General features: G+C 35.0%; 1 protein-coding gene across 1 annotated transcript in view; it reads left to right on the plus strand.

Annotated features, from left to right (window-relative positions):
- PIK3CA (phosphatidylinositol-4,5-bisphosphate 3-kinase catalytic subunit alpha) overlaps positions 1 to 14,063 on the plus strand; it is a 76,317-nt gene extending 62,254 nt beyond the window's left edge. The window contains exons 15-21 of the mRNA XM_008142319.3: positions 1,503 to 1,609; positions 3,299 to 3,420; positions 4,234 to 4,312; positions 7,865 to 8,035; positions 8,612 to 8,729; positions 8,837 to 8,988; positions 9,725 to 14,063. Coding sequence (XP_008140541.1) covers positions 1,503 to 1,609; positions 3,299 to 3,420; positions 4,234 to 4,312; positions 7,865 to 8,035; positions 8,612 to 8,729; positions 8,837 to 8,988; positions 9,725 to 9,995 — 1,020 coding nt within the window. The 3' untranslated portion in view covers positions 9,996 to 14,063. The remainder of the gene's footprint in view (positions 1 to 1,502; positions 1,610 to 3,298; positions 3,421 to 4,233; positions 4,313 to 7,864; positions 8,036 to 8,611; positions 8,730 to 8,836; positions 8,989 to 9,724) is intronic.
- Positions 14,064 to 15,110: the final 1,047 nt, after the last annotated feature.

The raw sequence follows: 15,110 nt of genomic DNA on the forward strand, positions 1-15,110 counted from the left end.
TCAACAATAAAGAATTATTAAAAATAAATAAAAATAATTTTCCCTATTCTGTGTCACTTACTCTTTTAGTAATGACCTTGAAAATGAGTGGAAGAAAATTAGTGTTTACATTTCAGAGTTTAAAATGGACTTAGTTACTCAGTGAATATGTCATGCTTTAGTCAGGTGCAGTCAAGCTTAGAGTTACTGAGGAATATGAAATATGAAGATTTTTCATGAGCTTTTCCTATTCTTTATCCTTTATCCCATCATATTTTATAGTTAAAAGTGAAATCATACTTCATCTCCAGTGAAATGAAAAAAAAAAAAATCCCGGCTTATTAGTGAGTCCCCAAAGTACACAGAATGTAAATTAGCAGTACTAATTAATTTTTCCAACATCTTCATTAATATCGCTTGAAAAAATATTACTTTCTGTAAAAAAAATTTACTGTTTTAAGCTAAATGCCACAGAATTGATTTTATTAAAGTTGTGGTATATAAGTTTAAATATAGATTATTAGAAAACAATTGTACTGTTTCTGATGCTAGAATTGTGAGCAAGAGGGGACTAGACTGCTTTGAAAGAATAATGCTTATTACATTTATGTTGTAACTGAGATAAGAAAAAAGAAACTAGATATTAGTTAAATTAGTAAATATAGGCATTTCTTCTAAACTGGAATTTTATATAACAGATTGGCCATGATACAGTGGATTAATTAGGAACATGAAATTCACTACTCAGATTACTATTGGCTTAAATGGAGTTGTGATAGGGAACTGAAAACACAGTCATAGGATTTGTGGAATCTAAAAACAACAACAAATGAACAAGCAGAACAGAAACAGACTAATAGATACAGAGAACTTTTTGATGGTTGCAATTATGGCATGATAGCTCAGCAGTCTGGGCTCTGATTTGAACTGATTAAAAATGGATGTTCCTTTCTAACTCTATGCTAGAGCATGAGTATAGTGTGAGACTCAGTGTAACAAATGTTTTTACAAGTCCTTTTCCCAGCAGTTCCTTTTAGCCTCCCTTGACCTTTTCTACCCAACAGAAAGAGAGTGAACATGATGTCTCCATAGCTTTCCCTCTACAACATTGGGTCAGCAAACTTTTTCTTACAAGGTCAGATAATAAATAGATTTTCAGGCCATGTGGACTCTGTTGTAATTACTTAACTCTGCTGTTTGAGAAAACAGCCAAAGTCTAAATGAATGGGCATGGTTATATTCAATTCAATTTAATTTACAAAATCTGGCCGCTGACCTGCTGTAGTTGACCACGCCCTGTTCTAGAGCCAAAGCATTGCCTCTGTCGTCAGGCCGAGTTCTGCTCACAGGGAGGTGCACAGTGCTGTCACTCTCACCTCTGCCTGAGTTGTCTGCTCTGTGTTACAGAAACACATCTAGCTAGAATGCTGCCAAGGCTGAGGTTCCAGTGTATAAAAGAAATTAGCAGTTAGTTTTACCTTTTATAAGTTCATCCTCTAATCACGATTATACTAATTTATCAGGTACAGATGAAGTTTTTAGTTGAGCAGATGCGGCGACCAGATTTCATGGATGCTCTACAGGGCTTTCTATCTCCTCTAAATCCTGCTCATCAATTAGGAAATCTCAGGTAAGGTACCTTATTGGAAGTTTTATTTATATATTTAAATAGTATCCTCTTTGGAGAAAATCTTGAGAAAAGTCAAAATGTCCATTATAATTAGCCCTAGCTGGTTTGGTTCAATGGATAGATGTCGGCCTGTGGACTGGGGGGGATCCCAGGTTCGATTCTGGTTAAGGGCACATTCCCAGGTTGCGGGCTTGATCCCCTGTTTGGGGCGTGCAGGAGGCAGCCAATCAATGATTCTCTCTCATCGTTGATATTTCTATCTGTCCCTTTTCCTTCCTCTCTGAAATCAATAAAAAATATATATATATATTTTAAAAGTCCATTATAATTAGAATATTCCATTATACAGGGTGAGGCAAAAGTAGGTTTACAGTTGTGAGTACATGAAGCACAGTTTATTCGTGTATTATTAATTATTGTATTATTTTCTATACAAACAACTATAAACCTACTTTTGCCTCACCTTGTACATGCTTCCTTCTCCCATTCTCCTACCCTACAAAGTAAGAGTTGTAAAATTTTCTTAAGTTCAGGAAGAGTTTTACTACTTTCATAATGGAGTTTAAAACATTGTAGAGCCAGAATTTCTTAAACCATAGGATAAGAAATGGAATGTAATATCTGTAAAACTAATGATGTGGCCCTGACGGACATTGTTCAGTGGTTACAGTATTGGCCTGCGCACCAAAGGGTCACGGGTTCAATTCCAGTAAAGGGCACATACCTGGGTTGCAGGTTCAGTCCCCATCCCAGGTTGGGGCACGTGTGAGAGACATCCAATTGATGTTTCTCTCACATTGATGTTTCTCTCTTTTTTTCTTCCTCCCCCTCCTCCTTTCCACTTTCACTGAAAATCAATGGAAAAAATATCCCTGGGTGAGGATTGAAAAAAGAATGTGAATAGGAAAAAAAAAACTAATAATGTGTCCCTATGTTTGTTGAAAATTAATAAGTTATTATGTGATTAATTTTTAAGCTTAATATTTTTTGATTTTTTAAATTATTTATTGATTTTTTAAAATTTAATAAATCTTTATTGTTCAAATTATTACAGTTGTTCCTCTTTTTTCTCACCATAGCTCCCCTCCACCTGGTTCCCATCCCACCCTCTTCCCTTACCTCCCCCCCACTGTCCTCATCCATAGGTGTACGATTTTTGTCCAATCTCTTCCCGCACCCCCACGCCTCTTTCCCCCTGAGAGTTGTCAGCCCACTCCCTTTCTATGCCCCTGATTCTATTATATTCACCAGTTTATTCTGTACATCAGATTTTTAATTCAGTTGATTTTTAGATCACTTGTTGATAGATATGTATTTGTTGTTCATAATTTAAATTATTTATTGGTTTGAGAGAGTGAGGAAGGAAGGGAGGGAAGGAGAGAGGGCGGGGGCATTGATTTGCTGTTCCAATTAATCTACTCATTCATTGGTTGCTTATATATGCCCTGACCAGGGATTGAACCCTCAACCCTGGTGTATCAGGACAACCCTCTAATTAACTGAGCTACCCAGCCAGGGCAACATTTATTTTCTCTTTATAATCCCTTAGAAATGAATTCATTAATAAAATCAAGTAGAAACTTTTAAATTTTTATAACACTTTAGAAAGCGATGCTATTTTAAAATTAATTTGAAGGTAAAAGAATAATAAAGCTAAAGTGCCTATTGAAGTTTTTAACTATTTTAAAGGCTTGAAGAGTGTCGAATTATGTCCTCTGCAAAAAGGCCACTGTGGTTGAATTGGGAGAACCCAGACATCATGTCAGAGTTACTCTTTCAGAACAATGAGATCATCTTTAAAAATGGGGATGGTAAGGAAGAGTATTAATGAACTTATGATGCATGAATTTAGCTATCCTTTTATATACAGGATATTTATGAACCATGAAGACTATTGAAAGCTATTTAAGGAATATGCATGTGGTAAATGTGTAATATTAAGCAGATGTCTTGGCCTTTAGAATATGTATGTATAATTATTGAAAAGAAGTACTGGTTTAGAATCAGAAAGCTTGAATCTATTTCTAACTATCATTTGTTTAGCTATGGGAGTGTCCATTTATTCCATAAACATTTGATGTGCTAGACAGTGGGGTTGTAAGAATAAACAAAACAGAATCCCTGCCCTCCTAAAGGTTACATTCTAGCAGGGAAGAGAGAGATGTAAGACAAATAATTATAAAAATAAAATTACAACCATGGTACAAGGGAAAAGTATAGTCTGCTAAGAAATCATATAAAAGGAGATCCTAATTTACTTGGAGAATAGGCTGTGCGGGAGCAGTGGGAGGGTCACTGATTGGTTTCCATTGGGAAATGACATTTCAGCATTGAATTTGGTTAATTGAATGTTTAAATATAAACATGTTCAAATTTAAGAGTTCAGGAAAATAAATGTTTTAATATAAAATTTTTGGAAAATAGCTTATCCTACATTGTTGTATAGATGAGTTTATGTAGATACTTTAGAATTGGGTTAAAGAGTCAAAATATTGCTTCCTAATAGATTATTTTAAAGAGTAAATATAGCTCTATTCATTTATCATTTGAAAACAATGTGATGACATGATACCCAAGTGTGTACTTATGGTATTAAGTGGTAGTACATATTATTTGAATTTCAGATTTGCGGCAAGATATGCTAACACTTCAAATTATTCGCATTATGGAAAATATCTGGCAAAATCAAGGTCTTGATCTTCGGTAGGTAACCAATAAGGCATCATGTATGTTGAAAATTACCCTGAAAAAGTAAGCTATGCGTAAATATTAATTATAAAGCATGTAGAGGCATACATCTGTAAAAAGTATGGGGCAATAATTAACACTAATTTCTTTACTTTGTCCTCCTCCTCTTTGGCTTACAGTAGCTACTGAGATTCTGCTAAGTAAGAAGAGCTCTCTCTTATAAACTGGTAGATTGCAACTGCGAGTGTCTGTTTAAGAACAGGATATAGGAGACAAAAGGCCCCTGTTGTCTTTCAGAAGTTGAGTTTAGAAGAAAGTTTCTTTCATAATATAAATTGTCTAATTTTAAAACTTTCTAAATTCTCTAGTCTTGAATCAATTTTGCAGAAAAATTTATGAAAGCAACTAATCTTAAAGCTTTTACCATTCTGTTGATTTCTGGCCAGCCTTCCACAATTACCAGTATTATCTCCAAGTTTTCTCTCATGCCTCTTCTTCTAGTGACCTTTGCTTTTAATGGTTTTTCCTTCTCTTACTTTGCAAATCTAGGGTCTTTCAAGCAAAGGCCACCCTCTCCAGAAGTATTTTGTCTGTAAGTGGGCATAAGAGACTGGAATCAACGCTAGTTAGGGTTTATTTGTATGCTTCTTCTAGATTAAGAATAGCTAGTATATAAAAGTATATCACTAACAAATAATAGAACCCTTTTATTGCAAAGAAGAGAAATGGACATCTCAAGTAACCTGCCAAATTACAGATTTAGTTATCAACTTTAATTCTTAACTTCTTATTCTTTGCCTAATCCCTGCTGCTTTCCAAAAACAATTCCTGTGATATGAATCAGGTTTCCTTTTTTGGTATAATTTCCTGTTGCGAGAGATCCACATGCCGCTACTACCACCACTCCCAGGGGAGTAGAGTAGAAAAGAGAATGCAGATTTAGACAGTAAAGGAAAGATTTAACTATAGTGTAACTCTGGTAATTAATGATATTTAATTGTAAATTAGTGACTGTGCAAAAAAAACATCTAAAGTTAAGCTTGGTCATTGGAAAGTAAATTGGATCTTTAGAAAGTTTTTAAGTCATAATATTTTCTAAATATTGTTCTTTCTATTTAATTAAATTAAGGTTAAAATTTTTGTTTAAAGTTTAATTTTAAATAAAATGATAATATTTTTATTTATTCTTGGCAAAACTTAGATTCAGGTTTATGGTGATTCTGTCTGGTGGTATTTTGGTTTTTTTTCCTAACTAGCTTTATAGGGACTATGTGACTCTATAAACTATGAGCATGTTCAGTAGCAATAAAATATAAATAAGAGAATGAGCCGGAGTACAGCCTTAAGAAATTCCTGTATTTACCAGGGCAGATAGAAGAAAAGATTCCATAAGAAAAATGTTCAAAAGAGTAGGAGGACCAGAGTAAGTGATTCACAGAACCCAAAGAGGGAGTGATTCACAAACAATTTAGTGTCATGTACTTCAGGGGATTTCTTAAGCCTTTGGATATGATTATTCATGGTTAGCTTTAAGAAGAGCTGACTAAGTAAAGTGGTAGGCGGAGAAGGTAGGCTATGAGGAATTACATGAGAAAATGAAAATAAGTGTAGAGGATTTCTCTTTAGAAAGGTGGAAAGAATGTATTATCTATATATATAAAAGCCTAAGCAACTGTTATGACCGAATGACTGGAACAACCAGATGACCAGTCGCTATGATGTTCACTGACCACCAGGGGGCAGACGCTTAACGCAGGAGCTGCCCCATTGTGGTCAGTGTGCTCCCACAGCCAACTGCCTGTGGTCCTTCCCCCCGCAGCCAGCCAACCTCCCACAGTGCCTCCCCGGACAGCCAGCCGGCCCCCATCAGCCCCTGGTGTTAAACCATTCATAGACGACCTGCTTCTGGGTCAGGGTTTCATACATAGCAGAGCAGCTCCCTCACTGCATCCTATTGAAAGTCAGCACTCGACACAAGGGTTTGTCTCACTCTCGTCCTCTTCCTTCCCCGGGGGTCGCCCACCTGCTGTGGTGGTGGCGTGGCAACAAGCAGGGGAGACGGAGAACCATGCAATGGTGGGGCACCTACAATGGCAGCAACAGCGTCCATTCCTTCCACACCCGGCCTGGCGATCATCACCTCCTCTCCCAACCCTGCCGGGGCCTTTGGGCCCCAGGCTGGGATGGGGAACTGGGGGTGGGTGGCAGCAGACGCAGCCCCTTTCCCAGGGGAGCTGAGAGCCAGCTCCCTCCTCAGGGCCAGCGGCCAGCCTTCCGCGGTTCCTCCCCCTGGCCGGCAGGCCCTAATCGGCCTGGCCCCAGTTGGCCCAGTCACAATCGGCCCTGATCATCGGCCAGGCCTAGGGACCCCAGGCGTGCACGAATTTGTGCACTGGGCCTCTACATAATACATAATAATATAAGAATAAACTGTTTCACGTACTCAAAACTCTAAGCTTCCTTCCATTAAAATATTGCATTAGATTGAATACAAAAGCATATATGAGAATTCAGCTCATATTGTTAAGCTAGACAGTAAAGAAATTTGAAATAATGGAAAACAGTGTTACTCTTCTCACTAAGTTTCTTAATACAGCCTTTTATGTCATAATAGATGTTATTTATATTACCTTATAATAGTTTGTTGTTATTTTATAATTTTATGAATTCATTAATGTTTTAATTTTTATTTTTTCCATTTTAATTTCTAACATCAATAGATATAGCCCATATAAATAAAAACTCTTGGGAATCCACAGTAATTTTTAAGAGTACTAACAAGTCCTAAGACCAAAAATTTGAAACTACTGCCTTAAAGTATTGTTTAGATGTCAATGAAACATCTTTAAATTCATCCATATTTTTAAGCTACAAATGTTTATAAAATTTTAATTGCCATAATAATTTTCTTAATGCTTTTCTAATATACAAGTAAATATTTTTTCAATTGAACGTTATAATAAATTATGGCAGATCGCTTTGAGTGTTGTTCTAGGAATGTTATCTATATATCAAAATCTAAGTTACTGAATGACCGAGCAACTAGTCGACCGGTAGCTATGACGCGCACCTACCACCAGGGGGGCAGATGCTCAACACAGGAGCTGCTTCCTGGTGGTCAGTGCGCTTCAACAGCCAGAGCACCGCTAGCCAGAAGCCGGGCTCACTGCTGGCGAGCGCAGCTGTGGTGGCGCTAGCCTCTCCCACCTCTGCGGCAGCACTACCAGGCCACTACCGTCAGGCACAGTGGGGCCGGGATGAGTGGGAGCGAGCAGTGTGGTGCCCAGCCCAGGCTTGGGCTCTTCCCCGGGCTCAGGCTCCTCCCCGACCGCCTGCCGCTTCACGCACTACTACATCCCTCGGGATCCCGGATTGTGAGAGGGCGCAGGCCAGGCTGAGAGACCCTACTGGTGTATGAATCCATGCACCAGGCCTCTAGTACTATAATAAAAAAATTAAATTAGGTTAAGGGAGTAACATGACAAATTTGCAAATACTGGAATATTCATGTACTAGCCTGTTAAAATCTTTGCTAATTTAATTGCAAATGTCTCCCTCCTTTTTCAGAATGTTACCTTATGGTTGTCTGTCAATTGGGGACTGTGTGGGGCTTATTGAGGTGGTGAGAAACTCTCACACTATTATGCAGATTCAGTGCAAAGGGGGCCTGAAAGGGGCACTGCAGTTCAACAGCCACACGCTGCATCAGTGGCTCAAAGACAAGAACAAAGGAGAAATGTGAGTGTATTATTCTTTGCTTCCTATTTAATCTAAGTTGTTATTAGACAAGTCTTTTAATGGTTGAATATGCTTCTGAGTTAGACCAGAGAAAACAACTTACTTACTTTGGGGGGGGAAAAAATGTTCAACTTTTGACATATATGAGATTGCGTTTAAATGATCAGAATTGCTTATTACTTAGTGAAATCCTATACATTGAACATAGGTATCTGAAAGGTGTTTTTCTTATTTGCTTATTCTTTTTTTAGAAAAATTAACATTGCAAATTAAAATTTTTACTTCTAGGTTGTTGTTATAGCAATTAGAAAAATATTTTAATGACATAATAAGTATTTTTTCACTATAATAAGAATTGTGCTTTGATCTGAGAGTATCTGGAAATTCCTTAGAAACCTTTGAAAATTTCAGAATCCCATAACTTCTCACTTCTTTGGACATAATTTTACTTCTTCCCCCTAATGTCAGTGATTGTTTTCATTGCTTTAATACAGACATTAACCATCTTTTCCCAGTTTGGACTGGATCACTCTGTATTTCCACAGAACTCATAAAGAGTTTATTTCTTCTTTGTAGATACGATGCAGCCATTGATCTGTTTACACGTTCATGTGCTGGATATTGTGTCGCTACCTTCATTTTGGGAATTGGAGATCGTCACAATAGCAACATCATGGTTAAAGATGATGGACAAGTAATAGCTTTCTCTTTTCAATCGTTTTGTTGTTCTTAAACTTATTAATTCGGGATATTATATTTCTGCATTTATCAAACTATAACATAATTTTTTCTGTTTGAAAGCTGTTCCATATAGATTTTGGACACTTTTTGGATCACAAGAAGAAAAAATTTGGTTATAAACGAGAACGTGTGCCATTTGTTTTGACACAAGATTTCTTAATAGTGATTAGTAAAGGAGCCCAGGAATGCACCAAGACAAGAGAATTTGAGAGGTAAGCTCAAGAAATCAAAAGCACAAAATGAAGAATTCTTGCTGCTCTATAAAACCAATTGATATTTTTCAATCAATATAAATAATAGATGTTATATTAACATTGGAACATAAACTGAAACTGAATATTTTAATGTATTGGTTTTATTTATTGTATAATGCAGTGGTGAAAAAGAAAATAATTTAATTTATTTAGTCAAAGTCTAAAAGGAAAATGATCTTTAAACTTCTTAATACATTAAGCTTTTACTTACTGTTGTTAAAATACTTGGACTCCACCTTCTCTATATTGACAAATAATGTATAGTGCTTAAGACATTTTTTAGTCATGCAATTTGAGGAATTCAGTCAACTATAATTACCATGCTTATTCATAATTTTTGTTATCACCTTATGATGTATTTTTAAAATCTTTTATAAAATTTTGTTTAATCTATAACTCAGTCCTGGCCCTAGACTAAATCCTAAATGGATTGATTCATACATTTAATAAATCCTTATTAAACTCCTAATGTGCCAGACATTCTTGTAGGTACTAAAGATAAAGCAGTAAACAAAGTCCTTTTGGACTCATGAAGTTTATGTTCTAGTGTAGGATAAAGAGATTGAGGAGAGGAATGCTGTTTTTTATAGGTTTGTCCAAGGAAGCCTCTCTAATGATGTGACATTTGAGCAGAGACCCAAAGCTATTAATGCCATTTGCTTCATACTAACCAACTTGTTCTTATTACTTTTAGGTTTCAGGAGATGTGTTACAAAGCTTATCTAGCTATCCGGCAGCATGCCAATCTCTTCATAAATCTTTTCTCAATGATGCTTGGCTCTGGAATGCCAGAACTACAATCTTTTGATGATATTGCATACATTCGAAAGACCCTAGCTTTAGATAAAACTGAGCAAGAGGCTTTGGAATATTTCATGAAACAAATGAATGATGCACATCATGGTGGCTGGACAACAAAAATGGATTGGATCTTCCACACAATTAAGCAGCATGCTTTGAACTGAATGATAACTAAGAAATTGAAAGCTCAATATTGGATTCTAGTCTGCACTGTTAATAACTGTCAACAGGCAAAGACTGATTGCATAGGAATTGCACAATCCATGAACAGCATTAGAATTTACAGCAAGAACAGAAATAAAATACTATATAATTTAAATAATGCAAATGCAAACAGGGTTTGATAGCACTAAACTAGTTCATTTCAAAATTAAGCTTTAGAATAATGCGCAATTTAATGTTATGCCTTAAGTCCAAAAAGGTAAACTTTGAAGATTGTTTGTATCTTTTTTTAAAAAACAAAACAAACAAAAAAAACCCAAAATATATAGAAATGATGGAGAAGGAAAAAGAATGATGCTCTTTTTTGTCTTGCAAATGTTCTATGTTTTGAAATGTGGACATGCAAAGTATATTATTGCATTAGGTCCAGGTAAACTGGAGTTTGATGTTAAATTACATTAAGATGGGAAATAATGAAATTTATTTTTTTTTTTTTTCATTGCTGTTCAACTTAGAGTTTGAAGTGGGTTTTTGACTCCTTGTTTAATGAAGAAAAATGCTTGGGGTGGAAGGGACTCTTGAGATTTTACCAGAGACTTTTCTTTTTTAATAAATCAAACCTTTTGATGATTTAGGGTCTTATCTGCAAAGTTTTGGAAGCAGTCACAAATGAGACCTGTTATAGGGTGGCTTTTGGGTTTTTTTTTCTGGACAGTATTTACAAGAATCTGATTCTTATTTCCCAGCGAAATTCTGGGGGCCCATAAAGTAAAATAATCATAGAGAAAGAATGAGCAGGAATAGTTCTTGCTTCAGAATTGTACAGTATTCACCTTAAGTTTGATTTTTTTCCTCCTTTTGCAATTGATGAATTGAATACATTTTTCATGCATGTTTTCCAGAAAAATAGAAGTGAGTATTAATGTTATTAAAAAGATTATTTTTTTTATTAAAAGCTATTTATATTATAGAAACTATCATTAATATATATTCTTTATTTCATGATCTGTCCCATAGTCATGCATTGTTTTGCACCCCAAATTTTTTTATTGTTCATATCAGCAATGGTCAGCTCTTCTCTTGGTCTTTGGAGAAGGCTCAGGCACTATCCCATTTACACCAATACTAGTGAATAACTACTTAAAACAGAGTAAAATTTATCCTTTTTTTTTTTTCTTTCTCTTTTTACATGAATCGCCCATCTTGCATCCTCTTATAGTTCAGAATGCCTCAATCATATGAAATTAGTTACCAAAATTAATACAATTTAGAGTATCTTCTTGATTGCTTAAACCCTCTACAGAGGTATGCTCACGAATAATACTTTATATTATGGGGAAATAGAAACCATGAACTTTTTACTATTTTAGGCTATTTATCCAATATCTCAATAATAAAAGCAGGATTATGTCCCATTTCCAAGTGGTCAGGGCTCACTCTCCAACTTTATTAAATTGCAGTTGAGCACAGGATACATTCTTAAACATTTTAAAAAACATTAACCCAAGATGTAGGGGCTAAGGCTAGTCATCACTCCAGAATCTGATATTTTACTCAATATTTGAAATGAATGATTAATTCCCTAGGAAATAGTTTTAGCAAATGTTCAGGTGCCACACCAGAAAAAGTGCAATAATTTACTGACAGTTTTCTAGATTAGGCATATTATTGGAATACAACTTTATAAAGAGCACACATTGTATACTCTAGTGAAAGAGCATCACTAAAAAATCTTCACTTATTAAATCAGTTACCTATAGTCTTGAATAGTAAACAAGGACTCTAATACAAATACTCTTAATATTTGGCTATTTTAGAACCCTTAAAGGGCATATGGAGATTTAGGTACTTCACTAAGGCATGTATGTAATATTGCCAACAGGAAAAATAAATTTGAAGATTAGGGGAACTTATTTCTCTAAACTGTCTTGGAATAGTTCAGAAGAATTTAAACTCTATTAAACAGGAAACCAATCTATTCTTTTGCAAAAGATTTCATAACTTATTAAAACTTCATGATTCACATTTTGTGTCTTAGATCTGTTCAGTTATAATACATACTACCATCCCAGTCTTTTTTGTATTAGGAGTTGATTACAGGAAAACTCAGTGAAATGATACAAATCTGAGACTCTGATGGTGGAAAGTGAAGTTTTCACACAGAACCAACCGTGTTTTACCTGAGTGCCAAAAAAGCTTTGAGCTTCCTTGCACAGAATTTATACAATTTTTGCTCTTTCCACATCAGTTCAGTTAGTCCACTTTCCCTGGGATCTCTCCACCATTAAAACACATGCCACATACCATATTTCATCATTGACATTTATTTTCAAGAGTTATTACAACCAAATTAAGTCTGTTTGAGAGGTGTAAACAAATTTTATAAACAATATAGATTAAGTGGTCTAGCTAAAAGCAAAGTAAATATTAAACAAATCCAAGCAGAGTTTAAGCAAACAGCATTAAAAATAAGAAAAAAGGGACAGGTGGTTCTCAGAAGACAAGAAACCAAAAACTGAATTAAATGCTACATGGGAGACTAGGATATGTTTTAAATCATGATAACATAGTCGCTTCCAGGTACTTAAGTATCAGAGATCAATTCCAATTGATCCCTTCTTATGGCCAGCCATACGTCATTGAATGTGGTATAACTGACTATTGGCTCTACAGTTTCATTTGGTCACTTAAGCAATATTTCCTTCAGTGACTATTTTGGAGGGGGGAGGAGCAGGTTTAAACAAAGTAAAACCTAATTTTAAACACATTCTAGCAAGAAATGATCAACTGTTTGAAAATCATGCTTTAACTTTTTGTTATGTTCTCAACTATACAAAGTTGTGTATTTTAAAATTTTTTACACTGCTGTTAATTTGAAATCTGTTAATCATATTGTGGAATTTGGTGTGTTTTTTTAAAAAGATGTTTCTAATTGGATTTTTTAATCAAGAATGGAATTTGGTCTCTATTTTCTGATAGAACCTAAGCTTTTTGTGGTTCTTAGTGTCCTGTGTAAAACTTAGTGTCAAAGTAATCAACTTTGAGGTTTTCCCTTCTACTCTGCTTTATATTACAAGCCCTTTAGGAAATGGAACCTGGTGAATATACAATGAATTGTAAAATATTTTAATGTGTAACTTTTTCAACTGTGAAACTATGACTATTGGTTTTTTGATGAAAATAACTGCTGATAAAGTATTTTGTGTAAAGTGTAGTTCTTATTAATCAGGAAAATAATCAATGACTTGATTAGAATGTATATACCCTCTTGGATTTTATTTTAAGTGGATTGGTAGTTTTCACATAGGTAAAACACAGTCCATCTGTATTCTTTTTTCCATCAAAAACTGCGTGATTTGGCATTCTTAAAAAATTATGAGCAGCCTATCTATTTTAAAGGCACCATGGAAATTTCACAGCATATAAACCTGGATTTGTTTCTTAATGATTTTGTAAATCCATTTAATTCATATCCTGGCTAATAGCCTATGCTTGCCAGCTCTTTGAAGAAATTTAATTTCTAGCATTAGTTTAAAGCCAGCAAGTTAACTTTTTGTGAATGTTAAAAAGTTCCTTTTGTTTCATTGCCTGTACCAACAGCAGACCTGGGCTGGACCCACACACTCAGAATCCACCTTAAAAAATTAATTTTGATGTCCAGGACATCACTATAGTATTTCAGTTGAAAGGCCATATGTGGTGTTAATGGATTGTGGTGCTTCTACTATTTAAAAACAACTTTCATACTTCAGATGTGTTTGAGAAGAGGGGGGTGGGAGGTGTGCAAAACAGGGAGGAGTTGTTTGAATGAATTACATTCTTCATATCCGGCTCAGATGTGGCATGAAAGAAGGCTGAAAGTTGTGAGAATATATTGTGCATACCACAAGGGAATTAACTCTTCATCAAGGATGGGATTGTGAAGGCTGAACTATAAGATTCAGCATTGACAGGATACTCAGATAATCATTCTTGGTGACAGAATAATACAGCTGGGCTGTTTTTTAAAATATAAACACAAACCATTTTTATTTTTTAATTATTGCATTAAAAATTGTAAATGAATTTTATGTGCCATGGCCTGGGAAGCCTTTTTTCTTTTCTATTAAACGTTATGTTCACTTTCTGAAAAGACTAGGGCTTAGCTCAAGATAACTGTGGTCCTGATAAAATTAGATTGGTAACTCTACCTCAGAATGTTGATAAGGAAAAAAAATAGATGAGTCACAATTCAGTACTTTAGGCTCTGATATTACCGAAATTTGCAGAGCACTGTATTTGAGATTTATAAAGTCAGAGTTGGCATGCCTCATTTTTAATGGCATTGGAGACATTAGGAAAAACAAAATTGGTTAAAAATTTAATCATTGCTCCAGCCATTTGGCAAAGGCTATAGTGCTAGGAGGTTCATGGTACTAGGTTCTTGAATTTGGTATTTAAAATTAGTTGTGTTCTCTTTTCTTGATTATTAGTGAAGTTAGTGTGTGTATATGTGCACACATTTCTATTTGTATACACGCTGCTTGCTAGTTCTAGTCGAGGCATCTTTTATAAAAGATGTAAACATCCAGGTTCTAAAATTCAGAAGAGTTTAGAATTTATTAGGAGTTTCCCAAGTTGGGATGGTAGTTTTTAAATAAGCTTATTTCATTCAAGTATTCCACTTGATTCAAGTTTTGCACTTCCTTTTCATCATTGCAGCGCCATTCCTTTTGCTTAGATATGTTAATATTTTAGATATGTTAATATTACAGCCATGCTGGCTAGCATAAAGTGACAGTTATGAGCCATCAGGAAATTTTCTGACTTAATTTTTACACAATTACATATAAGTTTTAACAGGGAGGAAAAAAGACAACAATAAAAGCAGTTCCTTTTTGCATTTAGTATAGTTGGGTAACTGATTTTCACTACCAACTGTAGACTCCATTCCTCAAGTTGGTAAGTATGGAAAGGGGCTTTTTCAACGTATTTTGTAAGCTATTCAAGTCTATGAATCTATCTGAAATCATATTTAATCTGTCACTACAATAATTTTGTGGTTATGCTAAGAGACATGTACATTTTTTAAGTGAAAAATTTTTGTTAATACTTCTAAGTTAGGAAGGAGACAGAAA

This window comes from Eptesicus fuscus, chromosome 3 (assembly GCF_027574615.1).
Source record: "Eptesicus fuscus isolate TK198812 chromosome 3, DD_ASM_mEF_20220401, whole genome shotgun sequence".
NCBI classification, from domain to species: domain Eukaryota; kingdom Metazoa; phylum Chordata; class Mammalia; order Chiroptera; family Vespertilionidae; genus Eptesicus; species Eptesicus fuscus.